The following is a 20,612-nucleotide window of genomic DNA, read 5'->3' as shown; positions in this document are numbered from 1 at the left end:
AGTGTTTGTCCAACTATCTATTTCGTATTGCTTATAGGAGTTATAAGATTGATCACTGTTCGTTATCTTCACCTTTCATTGTATATTTCTGCATTGTCTCTCCTTCTAACCGTAAATCTATCTAACTTCTTTTTCATCTTTTTCTGGTGATAATTGCAATTCTCTGTTGCAAAACTTTCCCATCTACAACCAGGACGATTGCATATGTTTCTGAATTCCGGATCCTACATATTTTTTATGTTGTTGCCAATATACGTGGAGTCATCAGTCTCTGTCCAACTAGCTTATTGCCACAACATGTGTCCCTTACTAGTAATAATACATTGAATACAAATATTATATGAGTGGTATGCAGCCAGATTTATTATCTGTACATATAAAAAATGATTTTATGTTAGTTTTACTTAGTCCTTTCTTTGAAAGTTTTAGAGACTACATGGGACTCTCTTGCAAGAAATCTAACGTATATTTACCAGACTAAAGAGGTATTGGGTACACTAAGTTTGAGATTTGTGTGATATCAAATTTCAGAAGATACTATCATGAATGCTTTGAGCTTGAAGAAGTGAGCCAAAGTTCATATCAATGCAGATTTTTTCTTATTTTTTCTCTATCTTAAATGTATATTCTGAGATCAATATAAAGTGTCAGTCTACACATTGTATTTACTGAAAATAAACCTCTACTATTGCATCCAAACACTTTAATAATTAACAGCTTTACAGTGCATAGATAGAAATCATGAAGAAATAAAACTTCTATAAGAAATACAAAATAGAGAGCTAGGCAAACACTGACCCCTGGATATACCATAGTTGGAATCAGGTGCCTAGGAGGGATAAGCATCCCCAGTATACCGGTCACACCCACCGTGAATCCTATATCCTGATGAGGTAAATGCAGCAAACTATAGACAGAAGCAGTGTGCCAAGAACGGCCTAACAATCAGTATGAAACGTCTGAAGTTTCCACTTCACAACAGTTAATATATTTGTGAACTGTTCAAATGAAGATCACTGGTCGTTATCTTTATCTTTCACGTATTGTGCCACAAACATATACACGATTTGGTGCTAATCAAATGTACATTCTCAAAAACAAATATTAGATTTGAAATGACAAACCTTTTCCAAAACTATCAAAACGTATGACTTTTTAACACTTAATCACATCATTTCTCACTATAAATTAAAGAGTAGGCTTTCTGACGTCATAGATGGTGCTTCTTCAATAAAATAATGGTTGATTGATTGATTGTTTTGCGTCCCGTACATAATTTTTCACTCATATAGAGACGTCAACAGCTGTAGATGAAGTACCAAATTAAGACCTATGTTAAGCGCTCAGGACCGTAGTAGTGATACTTCTTTATCGTGCCAACGCCTACCGCAACACGTCCCCTGTTTTACAGGTCATATCCGAAAGACCCGTGATTCTCACTTCTTAATGCCCAGCGTTTGGCAAAGTAGCAATCACTACCTATTCTAACATCTTAGGTTTGACGATGTTAGGTGGCACGAGCGAGGATCGAACTCATGACCTCCTGGTTACGAAGCGAACACTCTACCGCCGAGCTACCACGACCTGTAAAATAATGGAATTCAGAAATATTTTTAACTTGTGATCAGTCATCCACACAAATAATTATCAAACAACACAGTAACTTTGATTCAGAAGGTGATAATAAAAAGATGCTGGACTTCCTCATTGACAGCATGTCCATGGTCTTTGGTACTTAGATCTGAATTCATATGAAACACGTCAAACAGAATTTGACCAAATGACAGATTGTATTGCCAAATTGATACATTGTGGAATGCGAAATTTCAACTTATGAAAGCTGCTTTGTAAACTTCCGTAGGTGTCATGCCGTCATTACATATACGAATCACAACACCATATAAATCATGAGGTTTTTTATATTATTGTGAAGACAATGTGAATCTAGCTCAAATGCATTTTGTTACATAACATTTTTATTGCATGACACTTACTTAAGTAAATTATTTGTTTGCGTTTCATTTGTAGTGAATTGGGCGACTTAACTTGGGTTGAACTGTCTATACCCGACCAGAAGTGCAGTGTGAAAAGCAGTTGCTCGTGAATTCCTTTCCTAAGCAGACGTATTTCTTTGGAGCAGACTTTCGACATAGCACTGCCTTGGGATACATCGACTCACATCAGGTAAATCACATTGTTGTTTACACTGACCTGTTTGGTGAGTGTAGTTATAGTTAATATATACAATATTGGCGCTGCTGGTTATTTAGAATAATCACTTGTTTTGTGTGTTCCTTCACAGCACATAGATTTTACAGATAATTTATGTATATGCCACATTATCGAATGAATATTAGTTACAGTACTTTGGGATTATTTCATTGATTTTATGTGCATTTTTGGATTGGATTTTCACAACTTCCGCCTTGCAATGTTTCAGGGCAATAAACCGTCAACTTGTGAAAGTAATAAAAACAAATTCGATCACATTATTTACCAATTCAAACAGTGAAAATTGATATTGCAAATGTGGAGGAATTAAAGATATCAATATCAGCAGGCAACAAACGATTTTTTTTTCAGGCAATTGTTACTTTTATTTTTGACACAGTAATCAAATACTGTTATCTCTCTGAGTAAGGAACATTTTATGTGGTATAATACAACAATAGGGGGAAATGTCCCAAACCAGGTAACTTGCTGAAAATTTTAACTAATATATACTCCTAGGCACCTGAATCCATCTCCAGTATATTCAGGGGTCCGTGTTTGCTTTTCTTAATTTTGTATTATTTCTCGGATTTATGAAATTGATCACTCTTCATTATATTTATTTGTTTGCATTGCAAGTGGCATAGTTTTCATTTATTATTTCACATATGTAAGCGCCTGACCGCACGTGATCCCACATCAATCCAGGTCTATGTCTGCCCTGTTCTTGATTTGTTTTTATTGTTATAGGAGTTTTGAAATTGACCACTTATTTCTAGATTGATCGCCTTTTCCATGAGTTACGTGTATCATTTCGTCCTATATTAACATTACTAAGCAAACTCTAAACAGTTGAGTGTCTTGCATGACAATATTAAAATGCCAAATTAGCAATCATATTGATTGGTATCACAATGAGAACGTAATACTCCACTAAAGGATGAGATTCATATCATAATGTACATAGAATTACAATTATTTTTGAGAATGGATTTTTGGATGACTAATAAAGAAATAGGAATATTTCCGAGTTCGATGTTTTTATATCAAAGAATTATTAATTGTGATGTCAAAAGGTTATCATGAAAAATAGATGTGTTGAATATATGCATTTGATGCTGATAATTCTGTAGAGCCTAGTGAATTCAAATTTACTAAAGTTCTTTGGGAGTTTTGAGAATACACATTTGATTTACGACTTCTTGAAATATTGTCTGAGGGTTCTCCTTCATATTTTCGAGAGAAGTAAAAATCAGTGGTTTGGTAGACATTTACTGGACCATGCATGTGTCTTTGTAAGTTTTGTTTTGAACATCTCAAATTTAATATAGATAAGAGAGATTATATTCATTGGTCTGGTTGACTGGGATATCAAGTGTGTTTAAAACTAAAACGTGATTTTAAAACATTTCGTCTTTTGAAAGGCAATTTGAATGAAGGCCTATTTCTTCTAAGTTACAGTAGAAACAATGAGTTTCGCAATCGGAGACCACATTGTTACAAAGTTTTAACCAACCCCATTTATAATCGAGACAGACTACAGAAAAATTAAGTTCATGTTCCAAGGGTTTTACAGTCTCATTTAAAGTTAACATTCCGCAAATTCTATGGTCGTGATACTGCCCTAATTTTCAAATACCTGTTTAATCTGTCTGACTTTGTTGTCACTTCTTTATATTCGTCATGCAATCTATCTAATTGTTACTAGACAGAAAGGTTGCGTGTCATATATCTGGGCTTTTTTCAATATGCCTCTAATGCTAGAGGATTTTTCCGTTCATGTTTAGTCCATCGTCTGGCATTATCTTTCACTGATTTCATAATGAAAATGAATCCTCATTTGAAAAATCGGAATTTCATGAATTTCTGGCCTTTTTCAAATGAGTGTCTTCGGGTGGTTATATTCAAATATATTTCGATCTCCAGTAGTGACATGTTCAGGTGAACTATAATTGAAAGAAGTAGGTGTGTTCGTTCAGGATAGTATATACGAGGGTTGTCCCAAAATTCCATGTACAAGTGGCATTTCTCAGCGAAATGGTGACGTCATCATCAAACGCGGCGCACCGAGAAGACATAACATTTTGCACAAAAATCGGCTTTACTCTAACGGAGACTGACAAGAAATTAAAATTGACAGAATCGCAAAGAAATGTTCAAATGGCACAAATTATTTTCCGAGGGATGTGAAGACAGTACACCAGGAATGAGAGGCCGGCCGAAGGAAATCGACGATAAACCGGTAAAATTACTAGAGGACACTCTTCGGGAAGACAGGCGTCGGATAGTACGAGAGATTAAGACATTTTGGGAATCAGCAAATCGTCTGTTCACCGCATTTTATCGGATAATTTAGGAATGTATAGGGTATATTCACGTTAGATACCTTGGCTTTTAGAAAATGAAGAAAAACAAAGAAGGATTTCTTGTTCGAAGGATAAACGTTCATGTAAAATACCGCGAGAAAATTTTGACGTCACAAGTTGCGCCGCCGAGCACAACCTTATTGTAGAATAGTTAATTTTCGCAAAAAAGATAAATGAAGTACAAAGTTGGAATTGTGGGTATTGATCAACAATGGTATAGGACGTAATATATAGCAGTTTTTATGAAATTAAGTCGATACTTTAAAAGTTATAAGCCGAGTCCTCGTAATATTGGGACAACCCTCGTATCTAAGTACTGTAGAGTTTGTTTGTGTTATTCAATGGTAGAGGTGTAGTTTTTAAGAAAATAGAAGGTGTATACTTCGTTAAAATAAGATGTTCAAAAGGCAATAGCTTATATATGGTATCAAGAGATTGTGCAGAAATTTTACACAATGTATGGAAGTTCTATGTAGATTAATCAGAGATTGTACAGAGCTTCATAAAAAGACTGATTATTTAAGGAATGACTTTAATTCCGGGTCAAGTTATAGGAGTATAGCCTGATTTGGGTCAGTTTACGCTTTTTTATAATCCGCTTCGCTTCACAGATTATCAAGTGTAAACTAACTCAAACCAGGTAATACTCGTATAACTTGCCCCAGAATTAAAGTCATTCCTTATAATTTAATGCAGGCGACAAAGATACCAACCTTTGTTTATCAAAATGTACATAAATTCGGGGAAATACAAGTCAACTGAGCCACGCAATGATTCACTTAGCAACAACGACGAAACGTCTACATGTAGCTGTGAAAGTCGCTATCTTAACTCGTTGTCAATTTGTCTTAGATCAACAGAGTGTAACCTCTTTATAAAATTATTGTATCGAAGGTGAAGTTTGTCATGACAGAAAATATGTGTAGACTATGCATGCAATGCGTAGTTCGCTACCCTTTAGAGATCGACTTTTAAGTCGCTCATCTCCGACAGATTGAGAAAAAACGGGAAATGCATTGTTTAGGCCTAGATCTACCCACAGTAAGTCTTCAAATATCAGGAAATACACTAATCTGCGGCTTTTAACTCTGAGAAAATTTCTACTACATGAAAACCTACCCTTGCATGCACCGTTGTCACTAATAGTAAATCCAACACAAGAAAAAATGTAAGCAAGTGACAAATCGCGATCCACATGTCAATGTGACTAACGTCATGTGGTAAAATGTGACGTATGGTTTTTTGCGTTTGCTTTGTTGAAAGGCGGATCAGCAATGAAACACCCCCTTTTCCCAGTGATAAATGTATTTGAAAATGAACAGGATAATGCTTACTTGGTAAATCATTAATTCGAATATAGTATCTTTGTTTTAATCTATTTTAAAATTATTCGATCAAACTGAAGTATCTTATTGTACACGTTGCCTTTCTATTCCATAGAAGGCTGAAAACAGTGTTGCGATGTAAATTTAGAGAGAGAAAAACATAGTTCCGGCTTCTGGTTGTCGAGGGGGGGGGGGTGTCCCCATACCAAACCAGGTTATACAAAATTAACCTGCGTTCCTCAATTTGAATTTGACCAATCAGAGACAAGAATACAATAAGAATTAAATTATATAGAATTGTATTACAGATGTTGTGTATATATTGTACAGAGGTTGTATGGATATTTTGCAGAGACTGAGCATGAAGTGTACCGATGTTATTAGAAGGTATACATAAAATATACGGACATTGTGCAAAGGATGTACAAAGGTTTCACAAAGATAAAGATAGATGATGTTGAATACGTTTTCACTTTTATATCATGCCGTATGACCTATGTCATGTGCACTGTAAGTCAGTGATAAAGATATTTATAAACATTTCTGGGATCTAATCGTTTAATTAGCAGCTACTGAAGTCTTGAATGGCGTTAGTGCAATTTTGTTAATTTGCATCTTGTTGCTATAAAGGTGAGTACGAAATTCGATGAAGAAAGTCAGAGAGCAGAAAAGGCTGGTCAGTGTTGTACTCAGTTTCTACCCATTTTTTCTTTAGTATTTAGACTATTTAATGTGACCCTTTACCAGTCCATGCCATTATCAATACTACCGTAGTCGTTACATCCCGGCAATTATATATTTGCACTTTGACAGACTCTTAACAACGAGAACTAAAATTATTACCATCTGGGAGTTTGATTAAAGGAGAGAGAAAAAACTAGAAACATGCAACTTAAATTGAATATCTTATGATATTTTCTAGCTGTTCATCGCGCGTTAAGTCATGATGTGATAAAACAAATAACTTGATTTGTAAATAATACTTAGACGTTGAAATCCATGTATGATATAATAATGATGCAGTGAAATACTTTAAATTTTATATACATTACATCTTATCAATTCTGTAGAATTAGTTAGCATTAATAATTACGTTATTACCTGCTCGACATCGGATGCTTACTCCTCCTAGGCACCTGATCTCACCTCTGGTATATCCAGGGGTTCGTGTTTGCCCAACTCTCTATTTTATATTCCTTAAAAGAGTTATGAATTTGATCACTGTTCGTTATCTTCATCTGTCATTTTCTTGTACTTTATTGTTTATATTTATAGTGTGAAAGAATGTTTCTTTATGGTTTTCGATTTTTTTTTTTTTTTACAACGAACAATGTTTTTCATCCTCTATTGATCCACCATTATATAAGGTACAAGAACGTTCTTGTGGGGGTTCATTTGGGTAACGACCGGTTTTAAAAAGGGAGTGGGAGGTTTCCACATCTCAATTGCGCTATCACGGACTTTGCAACTTTCTCTATGGAGAAATGTTTAAAGCTTAATTTGGTACAAATAATGGGTTCACTGAGTTTTCCTAAATATGTTGTTTGTGTAAGATGCCCTGATTGTAAACCCGTCGCAATTTCTGTAATATTTCATGTATAAGGTTTTGAAAATAGATTCCCAATTTTGTAGGATTTGGTTGTCATAAATTACAGTTCGTCTTGCACACGTTCCACTGGAATACTAGCTTTTCGGTTGGGTCATAGTTTTATTTTGATTCATTCCAGAAGGTCCTTGGGTTCTCTGTATTCAACGTTTCAATATTGAAAGCGAAATCACGTCTGCATTTTTTCTCGTAAAGTCGAAGCTGTTTATCAAATTAATTTTGTATTGTAAGGAGATGTGTTCAGGAATCCTTAGAATATTGTCCTGCAGCTTTGCGAAAACGTTTTCCCCTATCATGTAATCTTTCCTGATTCCAGAATGGTTATTGATGCTTCATAGTATGATATTCTCGGTTCCATCTCAGGTATAACTACATTACAAATAATGCATTAATGTGTACAGTTTACTTATAAGTATTTATAGGTTTCTTTTACTTACAGTTATCATGGTTATATGATTCATGTTGAGTATCACCAAAGTCCAAAAGTTAAAAGGTCATGGTCTGGAGAATAATATCTAGAGCCAAGGTGTTTTTTGTATCACTGCAGGTTTGATTTTGGAATTTATAACAATTCCAAAGCAGATCGGGAGGAACACATACATAGTCAAAAACAGCCTTTGAGGTGAATTTGTTGAACTCCTCGCCAAATCAACCTTTTAACACACAAATTTTAGCATCAATTAAAATTTCCGCAAATTCCTGAACATTTTAGATGTCACATAAGTCAATTATTTCTCGGAGTCTAATGTTGCCAACATCGATACAATAGTCTCTTAGGCTGCCAAGGCGAGAGTTAAAATTAAGTGTCTAGTTCTTTCATTTGAGGTGTGTATATGAGAAAATGGTGCATTTACAAAAGGAAATTAATAAACAAAAGCAATGCTTTCAAATTTGGTATATCTGCTTTTCAACGAAGTCCTCAGACCCCATCAAGACATTTATCAACATCATTGATTTAGAATCTGCGATCAAATGAAAATCTAACACACTACAAGCTTTTCGAGCTTTTCTACGTGTATAAATTCTATTGAAACCATACCACACAATGCGCAATACTTCCTGTTTATTCGTGCACCTGCGCTTTGAATTACATTCGCTTGACGAGGTTGTATAATAGCATATCGTCATTTCGAAGTGATATCTCCTTTGCAAACAATATTTGAAAAGATTCAAATCGGAGACGTCTCACTCTTTTCTCATTATCATCTTAATGCACATTCTTCTTGTATATCTTTTTATTTGTTAGAAAGCAAACAGTCCCATGACAAATACAATGTACATGTCTTTCTTTTATACAAATAATTTATTTCAATGAATCTTGTAAGTTTTAGAGATAAAACAAAAAATGCATAGGTATATATATACAGAAATTCAGTCTACGATAACATTTGATACAATAATCAATTCACTTGCGAAAAACCTAAATATCTAATTTACATTCAATTTGCATATCATTCCAATCGCTGAAAGATGCTCATATCAGTGGTAAATGTAATCTTAAAAAACGTCAGATTTTATGTCTGCCGCATTTGTCTCGTATATGTTTTGTAGAGAGACTTTAAGATTGCGTAATACTTAATGTCAACCTGTGTACCCGAGTCTTGTACTTGTTTTTGAATAAGGCCAGTTTGCAAACACCACCCAAAACATCCCCAAGAAAACTATATCATTATATCGCCCAGACCAGTGACATCTTAGGATGAACAGTGCTGACTTCCATTTATTCAGACAGATATTTTCAGCTACAAAACCTGCTACAATTTGGAATACAACGAACATTGACCTTTGCTAATTCATATGCAAAATATACAGAGGTATACATATAAATGGCCTGGTTCATTTGTGTCGTTGTGTGCTGATCCGTTCACTGATATTTTCTGCCGCTCGTCTTGTTCATGTCCGATTACCTCCAACATACAAGAAAAGTGGTGGGACGCCATCGACAATAACGTTAGTGTCGAGCTGTGTGTAGAACTCTGTGAGCTCTCGGAATCTGAATAGTACCTTGTACTTCTTGGTGTCCAAATATCTACACCTCTAAATCAGATGGATGTTGCATCATTCCGTCTGCTGAACTTTACATTGGTGTTCAGCGCTTCGGCCCTAAACTACAGATGCTCACTGCAGTATTTTTGTGGCATTAAAAAGGACAGATGTTACTCTGTGTACTCATTCGTTGAGGTGTACAACTCGGGATATCTCTTTATTTTCTATTTGGCCATATTGTGTACATAATTTTTCTAATTTGTCACTAACTGTAACACTAATCAACCTTTTTTTATATACATGTTCTTGTTTGTAAGTATTTGTAATGATATCGATGTAATTGTACTTTATTTATAATCTCCTAAGGGAGGAAATAAAGTATAAATGAATGAATATGATTATAAAAACCCTTCTCACTGCGAGAGTTACCACGTGTTGATATATACACACGATATACAGGTAGACACGCTGCGTTTATGATGGTGATGGAAATCATAAAGCAACAAAGGCGTAACGAACCCATTTTTGATATACGGTTACCTGAGAAGTTGGCATTGTCTATTCTGCGTAGATGTTATTTTCCTGGAGGTCAGAGGGTCCGTAGAGATTTTAATATTTATACTGAATTATAATGTGTGTATACAAATTGGTGTCAGTTTCTGAAGTACACAGGAAACAGAGAGATACCTCTATTTAGATAACGCCTGGCTATATAGATACTCAAAATCAATATTCAAATCGTAATATAATTTAGATACACTACGAAATCAAAGCTTATTGATTTTTTATTTAATTCAAAATCATACTTTTGTTGACTTTTTCAAAATAAATTCGAAGTAAAAACATATCTAGAAAAAAATGTCTAATCAAAGTTTGCGACATTAGCGTTAGTTCGCAAATTTGAGACAATTTGCTGAATGTTCTTTTTAAATGTTGATATCAATGCATCAAATGATATTAATTTGAAGGTCCACTGGCTGCATTAAAATACGTTTGGTGTAAATGTGCATTAGAACTACTGATACATGTAGTTTAAGAAGGCTCTGTTTCGTGTATGTATAAATTATGGTATGTGAGTGGGTGGGATTATGTGTATAGGAGGAATGTGCCCCAGGGGTTGTTCTGGATTCATCACTGTTCTATTTAATTCTCTCTCGTACAAGAAGTATATGTATATGGTTTTGTGTTAACCTCGCATGATATATGTTATATTTTGTTTTCTTTATTTGCAGTTTTTCATTGAAATAAATATGCATATATTACCAAATAATTTAGTGTGAAACCAATGGAATCTAGCATTTCACATTCACCATCAACTCAAATATATCCACACGCACAAACAGGTCTACGTGTATAAAATTGCAGTACCAGTATAGAAGTTTTAGGCATATTGAATAATGTCCTTGATAGAAATTGTTCATATTTAAACGCTGAATAAAAAAAATAGATAGATAAGATAAAGCAATATACATTGTACAAAAAGCATAAATGCATGTATATTAGATTAACGGAAAAAAGAAACACAAATTTATTTTCGATAGAAATTATTTTACATAATTCATTCATGATTAGTTCATTGTTTAGGTTTCTCGATTACTTCACCATTACTGAATACATTTTGATGATTTTTGTTGTCTTATCAAAGACGGCGTTTGCATGAATACCGTTCAAACAATATTACCCTACGCCATTTCCCGATCCAAATCAGAAACGTATTATTATTCCACACTTGAATAAGAGCCTGTGTGAGTTTAGCGACGTTATATGGGATGTTAACGCGCTTCCCCCGCCCGGCTCATCCCACAAATACTCGATTGGGGACAAATTTGGATTGTATGGTAGTCAATCAAAACGTGGGACGTTATTTTTAGCCAGAGAGTTACCAAAACCCCTAGCGACACGGAAGCTTGCGTTGTCCTGCTGCTATGTAAGGTTTTCTTGATGGATAAGAGGAAAGACGTGTGGTCTCAAGACCTGTTCCCGATATGTTACTGCTGTAAGATTGCTATGAATATCCACGAGATGTGCTATCACGCCTTGATATATCCCTGCCCATACCATAACAGTCCCTTCCCCGAATATATTGCCTCAGAACATCTGGTTTGTCAAAACAACCTGTCACTGGGTCATATGCTGTCTGACGTGTTTCATATCTATTATTAGACCGTTCTTGGCACACTGATTGTGACTACGGATTACTCCGTTCATCTGATCAAGATATAGGGCTCATGGCGGGTGTGACCGGTCAACAGGGGTCCTTGTTTACTCTACTGTTAATTTTGTATTATATATATCTATTTCGTATTGCTTATAGGAGTTATGAGATTGATCACTGTTCTTTATCCTAACCTTTTCACATACCAATACATATTAAAAGTTTGTCACAGTCAATTATCAGTTTTGTAAATATTCGTTACTGACCCTCGATGTTTCGTTACGTTTCCTATGAATTTATCGTGTGTGGAGCCCCATTATTCCTAGTTTCTTGCACCGGTCAGCATAATAGCATAATAGACTCTGCCTGGGTTGTTCTACCCGCTTTGAAAGGCCTATATAAACCTGAGTTCTTTCACTATAGAAGCGCACGAATTTCCAGAGACAAGATATGAGCTACGCAGCACTATTAACACGGGGTAAGTTCATTTTTATTTCTATTTAAACGTCTTAATTTACTCATTGTAGTTTCTGTGTAATTTATTTGAAGTCAAATCTTCTCTATATTTACGGACCATCGTTACCACGTGTTCATAGCTAAAGTTAAGCCATTCTTATCGGACTTTGACTTAGTCTTTGTGCAATGTATAGGAATACAGGCACGTTGTTTCATGAATACTGCTTTGTATTATAAAGAGTACTACTGTTAGTACTGTTTGTCGTTCTTTATGGTGTGTAAATCCATGTATATTTTGAGTGTCAAAAAAGCACTCTAATATTTATATCACTCAATGTTAGGGGCATTGTTATATTGTGCTTATGTAAGCTATATTGTTTAAGGTTTGCGGGGTAGGCTTATCAATAATGCCAGGACGAGGTTCCCAATATTAACCTGTGCCAGTAGTGGACAGGTACAGACGAGGCTCTGGATATTACCTACTTCCCAGTCAAACCTGAGGATAAGGATCCGGAGGATTCTTAGAGCGGAAAGAGTGTCCGTATGTCATAATGGAGGAATCTCCAAGTCGACTTAGCAGCATGTGGTACACGTGGAGAGGTCGTCAGATCATTCACAGTCTAGGAACAAAATTCATGTGAAGTGGGAAACGGATCCACAGACGAGCAACAGAAACAAAACAGGGCCAGATTCAAGGGATTTAGACACTTAATCATTTATACTTAGTGCAAGGTGAAGATAACGAACAGTGATCAATCTCATAACTCCTACAAGCAATACAAAATAGATAGTTGGGCGAACACGGTCATATTGATGGTTTTAATGTACATATCTGTACATATATTCGTTGTATTTATTGATCAGAATGCCGGTCAATCGTGACATGTTATGGAATATAATCAGGAAATGTCTGTATTTCTTGTATTGGGTAAAGAAAAAACAACGAAGGCTGGTGCACTTTCATTAACACAAAATATTTTACTTTCTTTACTTTTATATTCAATCAGCAGCGCGCAACTGAACAGAAGAATATCAAGCGACTCGATGGCGGGGGCAAAAGATGTAACGAACTCTGAACTTTAGTAAGTATGAAACCATTATTCATATCAGACTTATTGAAAAGTATGGCAATATTTTTTGCCTTAATTCGTGATCTATTTTTGATGCACTATAAGGGATATCTTTGCCCCTATACTTGCAATATAAGTGTATACTTCTCCGCCATTTTAACTTCCTCTTCTGAATATAAAGCGACTTCATAAACAAGCTTCAAAATGTTACTGGATACTTCACAGGTAGGAAAAATTGATCTTGTTACCGACGTTGTTCAATGCTTAGATAAAGGGGCAAGAATACGATTTTATATGACATTTTTCAAATTCTATTTGTTTTTCATTTTTAATGTTTAGAATGCTTAACTAAGGTATTTGTAATGGTCAACAAAAATTCAAATGTTAGCTATCGAGGTATATTGGATATACAGAATTCACAATTCTTTGTTATGTAAACAAGTCTCGTGCCGTGGGTTTGTTTCAATAGGTTAAATATACTGGTAATAGCTTCCTTTCAAGCAGATTTTTTTTTTTCAATTTACAAGTTAATTCTGAACACAATTAAATAGTTTCTAGTATTTGGCACAACTCATTTTGTTTTAAACATGCTATTGCTTGTTAATATATATGTAAACAAAAACATGGCACGAGCCTTGTTTACATATCAAAGAACTGCAAGTGCTGTATTTCACTTATAACTCGTGTCCATGTCCCTTTAAAAATAGAATAAATGAATGACATTTCCCATCAAAAGAAAACGATTTAATTCTTTATTTCTGCAGTCAAATTTCAAGATATTTCTTGCAATAGATTGCAAATATAATCTTCACTTTCTTACCATGTGAATGAAATTCAATTACTGAAAATCTTTTACATGTGTTTTATACTAAGCACTTCCCATTCATCGAATGTCTAGCATTTAGGTGCTAATGCACTTCCTTCTCGTTCCTATATATTGGGTTGCTTGTTTTACGTCCTCTGGGGAATTTTCAATTATATTGAGACGTTGCCAGCTGTAGATGAAGTGCCACAAATTCAGACCTATGCTTAGAGCTAAAGGCCGTAGCAGTGGGGGTTCTTTAACATGTCAACTCCTGTCACGACACGGGGCCACCGTATTAAAGTCATATCTGACAGACCTGTATATATATATATATATATATATATATATATATATATATATATATATTCATATAATGTTCATATCTTCCATTCTTTACCACAAAATAGCACATCCTGTTCCAACACAATTTCAGGTATCCAGGTCTCCTTTATTAGCTGACCATTCTTATGAGGTAGAATTTATTCAAAAGCTTGTATATGAGAAGAAGGATCTGTCTGTACCCTTCCACTCTTAGAAACATTAACGGCATGTTGTCCATAATATGTTTTGATGTTGTTGATATTCATTCATATATTGATTCGATGTACATGTATATCAAAATTAAGATGAAATTTTGGATCGAGGCAAGCTACCGGCTGATAAAGCAATAAAAGAGGGGTTTTATAAGTCTCATTTAAACAAGGTCAGAATTTAGCCAATTATATGATCGTTATACTGATATAATTTGCAAATACCCACTTGTCGTTAAGTCAAATGTTGACTGATGTTATTTATATATATAATGTTATTTATGTTAATTTTACCTAATCGAATAAAGGGTTCAAGGCGGTTGTGAGTGGTAGACAGGAGGATGCTTACTCCTCCTAGGCATATCACCCAACCTTTGGTATTCCAAAGGGTTCGTATTTGCCCAACTCTTGATTTTTGCATTCTTTATAAGAGTTATGAAATTGATGACTGCTCCTTATCGTCACATTTTCACGATGTCCACTATGTTTTGGAAGATGCAGAACAGTTTTTTGGAAAACGTATTAGAATTTCAATGTGTTTCAAAGTCTATGTTCAAATTCAGGTTTCCTATGAATTATGCCTGCAGTGCTTAGCATACATAATATGTAAAATGTAAAAAAAAAAAAAAAAAAAAAAAAAAAAAAAAATACATTGATTTAATGCAAAATTTGTATCGAAATTCATGGGCATAAATGGCGAGTTTTGAAAGTTTCACAAACATTTAATAAGAATGGAATACAAGGTGTTGAGTCATTATTTCAAGAGCAAATAAAGGGTAAACTTAGAGTAACAAGATGTTAAAATTCATTTAACATTTCTCGGAATGTGCAAAGGGAAGCAACTAGTTATATACCAAATAATTTGTTGACATTTGACTGTCTCTGTTTCGTTTTTATGGAGCAGTAACATTATTCACTGTTCGTTATCTGCACCTTTCATTTAAACTATACCAGCATTTTGTTTATGCATTGTTTTATCTATACATTACATATATTGATTGTTATGCTAAATTTTGAACAATTCCATATAACTACGCGTCTTTTTGTTTGTTTGGTTTTTATCTTTGATTTTGGCATTTTTGTGAACTATGTATTCACAGATGGTAATTGTGTAATTGTCTAGTTCTTTTAAGTTTTTTGTTGCAATTATTCGTTATTGTTATGTTGTCTGCCTCTTTCCACAATATGTTTGCATTTCAAGTTGTTTTGTTATGATTTCAGATTGATCTGATGTGCAATAGACAAAGATGCAATAAATTATTGAAGCAAATTTGATTGTGATGGTGTCTTTTACATTAAACATTAACTTATGTTTATATCAATATTTTTATTAATCTAAGAAATTTGGATAAAAATATTGTTGACCTATAGCCTTCTTTGTTATGCGAAACAAATAAAACAAGGAATAGGGTGGAATTTCAATGAGGCATTAAGTATGCATTGTTTATATCCTACAAATTAGACGGCTATTCTTTCTATCTATTTTTCTTGTTCTTTTTGTTTTTAGTCTATATTTCGGTTTGTTTTCTTTATAGTATTTATATGACTGTTGATTGTTCGTTATCTACTCTTATTCATCTATCTTATTTTGGCTAAATTTATTTTGTTATAATCCATTTCCAGGACACAATAAAGATACTCGATGGCAGAGGCACAAACGGATACACAAAATGCTGAAGTTGAGTAAGTGTTAAAGAAATTATTCGGATCAGAATTCACGATAAGATTTATTAGCGATTTTATTTGGGTGTTTTATTATCCATTATCTAATTTGAATGCCATATATGATTTTTTTTCCCCTATAATCTCAATACAGGTGTGATTTCATTTCCCCTCATAGAATATGTAGCGCCTTTGTGAACAAGATTTTACATATACATGTACTTCATTGTGTCTCTCTATTTAGTAGCACCCACAAGTCAAATCACGTCGTAACGGTGCGTCTCTATGCAAAACAATGGTTATCAAAACAAGGAAATAGATTATTTTTACTTTGTCAATAATTATTTCCATAATTGAGTTTAGGAAAGAATTTCCATGTCGATAGAAAATGTATAATATTGTATTACAATACTGCTCTTTACATGATTTTATTTGAAATGCAATGAATATTTGTTTGCATGACATACGCCAAAATTCTTAAAGGTCATAAACGTAGCGCTTTATTTATCGACTATTTTTCTAAACAACAAAAGTGCATTGTCACATACACAAAAAAAAAAGATTGATAGTGAGTAGAACACTATGATTATAATTTATAAAGAATTCATGATAATAGATGCAAAATGCAATTCTGTTTTATAAAATGCACGAAGCATGTAGTTTTCAACCGGATTTTTCACTTTTCCCGGACAGGTTACGTACATATGACAATGTCAATTCAATATTTACTCCATTTTGATTTGATATATAACTTTAATAAGTAGACAACTGCGCTAATAAAAGTTGAAGATAACGAAAAGTAATCAATCTCATAACTCCAACAAGCAATACAAAATAGATAGTTTGGGCAAACACGGACGCCTGTATCAGGTGCCTAGGAGGTGCAAGTATCCCCTGTCGACCGGTCACACCCACCGTGAGCCCTATATCCTGATCAGATAAACGGAGTTATCCGTAGTCAAAATCAGTGTGTCAATCAAACCTGAAATCATCCCGTTTGTCATACAGTTGAGTTATTAGTTTGCCATTAATGTCTACTTTCAATAAAATATCTAAGTATGATGCAAATGTGGACGACTCTGTGGGTTGTTTTTTTATTTCGAGCTCACAGTGATATATAGAATCGACATATGAATGAACGTTATCATTGTTAATAGACAAAACGTCGTCGATATATTGAAATGTCGAATTGAAGGCCACAGCAAGATATTCCTTCTTCTCGCATATAAGTTTTTTTTAATAAATTTTGCTTCATATGAATATAGAAACAGGTCAGCTAACAAGGGATCACAATTCGTGCCCATTGGAATTCCAACAGACTAATCAATTGCGCTAATGAAAGTTTTCAGAAATAATATCATGCATATTTTAGTTCACCAGTAGAAATGACGTCGCCTATTAGGCTGAAAATACATTCCGTGATTTTCGCCTTTCGTAATTACAAACCGGTGTTATTACTAAAATATAGAACGAGTTTTATTGAATTCAAGTTTTGGTGACGAAGTTTCAAATAATGCCCATTAAAGGTAGGACTTTCAAAATAGGTTTAAAAAAATAGACTAAGATCGGTTAAAATATGGAATTTGGCAAGACCTTTCATTTATTACCATGATTTTTGACCTTGTGATCTTACATGGGAGTTTGACCTACTGTTAAGAAAACCTTACCTATTAAATATCTGATGAACTGATGTATCTACATGAGTCAGAAATTGTTGAGGAGATGTAAAACAATATGGTATTATATGCGAAACAAGAAATTAGATTTATATCTAAAAGGGATATGAGTAATACGCACTGTTCTGTGATCGAATAATGATCAAATTATGTCTGGATTGAGCATGATATACTCATGACTGAATTATGATCAGTTTCTTTACAATTTATTTCTTCTCCAATGCTAATACTAAAACATTTGCGTAACAGTACGTAACGTGAAATCAGTGCCATTAGATTACTATAAATACAGTCTATTTATTCCAGCAGTGTGAACATTTTGATTGTTTAAACAATCAATAGCGTATGTAATATTTACAGATTTTTCTGACGATTTAGATGAATTATTCATTAATGTCAAACCACAAACAACACCACAACCATGGCATTTCGAAATCTACTTACAACATACGACTGGTATACCCCAAAATGAGACTTTCTGAATTTACTTTCTATATACTTTAACATTGTGTGTGTGTGTGTGTGTGTGTGTGTGTGTGTGTGTGTGTGTGTGTGTGTGTGTGTAAAACAAAGAGTAAAATATTTCATATAAAATTCTATTTAAATATTCTACAGTTAGGTTAAAATTAGATAATATTTCGGATCAAATAACAATGAAATCTATTTCATTCTTTATTTTTAAAGTCGATTTGGCATGAAATGACACGAAATATATTTACATATCATCATAATTTTGTTACCATATGACACAATTCAAAGAAATTCCATTCATAAAAAATCCAGTATTTAGGTTATGAAGTTGAGGAAATCATACAAATGTATTCAACACTGCATGTTTGGTCTTATTTTACTCAGATCGGCTGAAATATGGATTCCACCTCCGCTTGGGACGAAAAAGAACAAGATGGAAGAATTGTTAAAGATTTATGATAATCTTATTGATTTCCTCAACCAAGATGATTGTGACGAAGACCTTAAGAAGGCACTTGATTTAGCACTTTCTGGAGATGTGTCCGTTGGGATTAGTTCCAAAAACTACGACACAAAACCAAAATATCTACAAGTCATGGAGTTGAGAAAAGAAGATTTAAGAAGAATGGAATGTGGCATCACCATAACCGGTAATTATGGCCACTGGAGGTAGAATGGGGCCACAATAGGGGATCAAAGTTTTACATACAAATATATAGGTAAAGTCTTTAAACATCCTCGTCTCAAGAATCACTCAGCCAGAAAAGCAATAAGGGTTCGAAGATATAAATACAAATATATAAGAGAATTTATTTAATACTCTTCTTCTTAAGAATTAGTAAGCCAGAAAAAGTGAGATTTACATTAAAGCTTTTCTGACATAGTGGAGATTCAAGTTTCTTAAAATCATGGACCCCTGGGACTAGAATGAGGCCACAATAGGGGATCAAAGTTTTACATAACTAATGAATAGAAAAAAATCTTTAAAAATGTTCTCCCTAAGAACCTTTGGGTCAAAGAAGTTTACATTTGCACAAAAGCTTCCTGACTTAGTGCAGATTCAGGTTTGAAAAAAGAGTCTCTGGGGGTAAGTACAGTAGAGGATCAAAATTTTACATACAAATATATAGGGAAAATCATTAAAAATCTTCTGAAAAAATCACTGGGCCAGAAAAGTTTACATTTAAATGAAAGCTTACTGACATACTGGAGATTCAATTTTGTAAACATCATGCCCCCGGGTGAAGGTTGGGTACACAATATGGATCAAAGTATTACATGCGAATATATAGGATATATATGCGAATATAGAGGAAAATCTTTAGATATGAGCTAAGGTAACTCAGGTGAGCAATGTGGCCCATGGGCCTCTTGTTCCTCTTGTTCCTTTTAGCTCATACAAGTTTTTGTTATTTCGGATTTCCAAGATTTCGGCTTCAGCATGACTGAAGAGACATTATTTTTCGAAATGCGCATCTGGTGTATCAAAATTGGTACCGTATAAGTTTCACATTACGACCCCTGGGTCAAGGCCTCTGTTGGGGGACTGTTAGTACCCGAGCAATAGCTAAGTACTTCGTTACTAGCTTGAAAATACGGATGTATATTCAATTGCTGTGATAAGATTTAGAAATTCAATTCAAAATTAAGGATTGTATTCCTCATTCATAGTTCTGATCCTTACACGAATTTGACTCTACTTTTTTGGCACTTTGTTTTTCCTTTTAGCTCTTACAAGTTGGTTGTTATTTTGGATTTCCAAAATTTCGGCTTGAGTATCACTGAAGAGACATTACTTGTCGAAATACGCATCTGGTGCATCAAAATTGGCACCGTATACGTTTTACATATATAATTAAAAAGACAAAAAGATTTACATATTATGTAAGATAATCGCAAATACACGGCGAGTACCAAATCATGAAAGAATAACATTCTACTTTTTTTTTTCAAGCAACTCTCATTATGCAATGTAATTGTTCCAGGAAATGTAATATTTTGCGAAGTGACATACTAAACAGTACTATAAGCAAAATTCCATATGGAATTGTGATGCGAAAGATACTTAATATGGTATCATACATCAATTCCTTAGACGTAAATGTTAGTTTTTCATATTACATTTATATTTATTCCGAGTTGAAAATCACCGCGTACACTTACGTAAAGAGCACTGGAATGAATAATGAACAATTTTGATATAATTATACCCCACATCAACGTATTCTAATTCATTGTTCATTTATGCTTGTTACACCATATAACCAATACACTGTGTATTGCAACGATTAGT

At 34.0% G+C, this 20,612-nt stretch overlaps 1 protein-coding gene across 2 annotated transcripts in view; it reads left to right on the top strand.

Annotated features, from left to right (window-relative positions):
- Positions 1-2,081: 2,081 nt before the first annotated feature.
- LOC125662713 (uncharacterized) overlaps positions 2,082-20,612 on the top strand; it is a 35,886-nt gene continuing 17,355 nt past the window's right edge. Inside the window, exons 1-4 of one of the 2 annotated variants that reach the window (XM_048895035.2) lie at positions 2,082-2,184; positions 13,113-13,187; positions 16,134-16,193; positions 18,704-18,969. In XM_048895035.2, the coding sequence (XP_048750992.2) occupies positions 16,153-16,193; positions 18,704-18,969 (307 nt within the window). In that variant the 5' untranslated portion in view covers positions 2,082-2,184; positions 13,113-13,187; positions 16,134-16,152. The remainder of the gene's footprint in view (positions 2,185-13,112; positions 13,188-16,133; positions 16,194-18,703; positions 18,970-20,612) is intronic. The other variant, XM_048895038.2, reaches the window with a different exon arrangement.

This window comes from Ostrea edulis, chromosome 8, assembly GCF_947568905.1.
Source record: "Ostrea edulis chromosome 8, xbOstEdul1.1, whole genome shotgun sequence".
In the NCBI taxonomy this organism is placed as follows: domain Eukaryota; kingdom Metazoa; phylum Mollusca; class Bivalvia; order Ostreida; family Ostreidae; genus Ostrea; species Ostrea edulis.
This window is presented reverse-complemented; position numbering and strand designations above follow the sequence as displayed.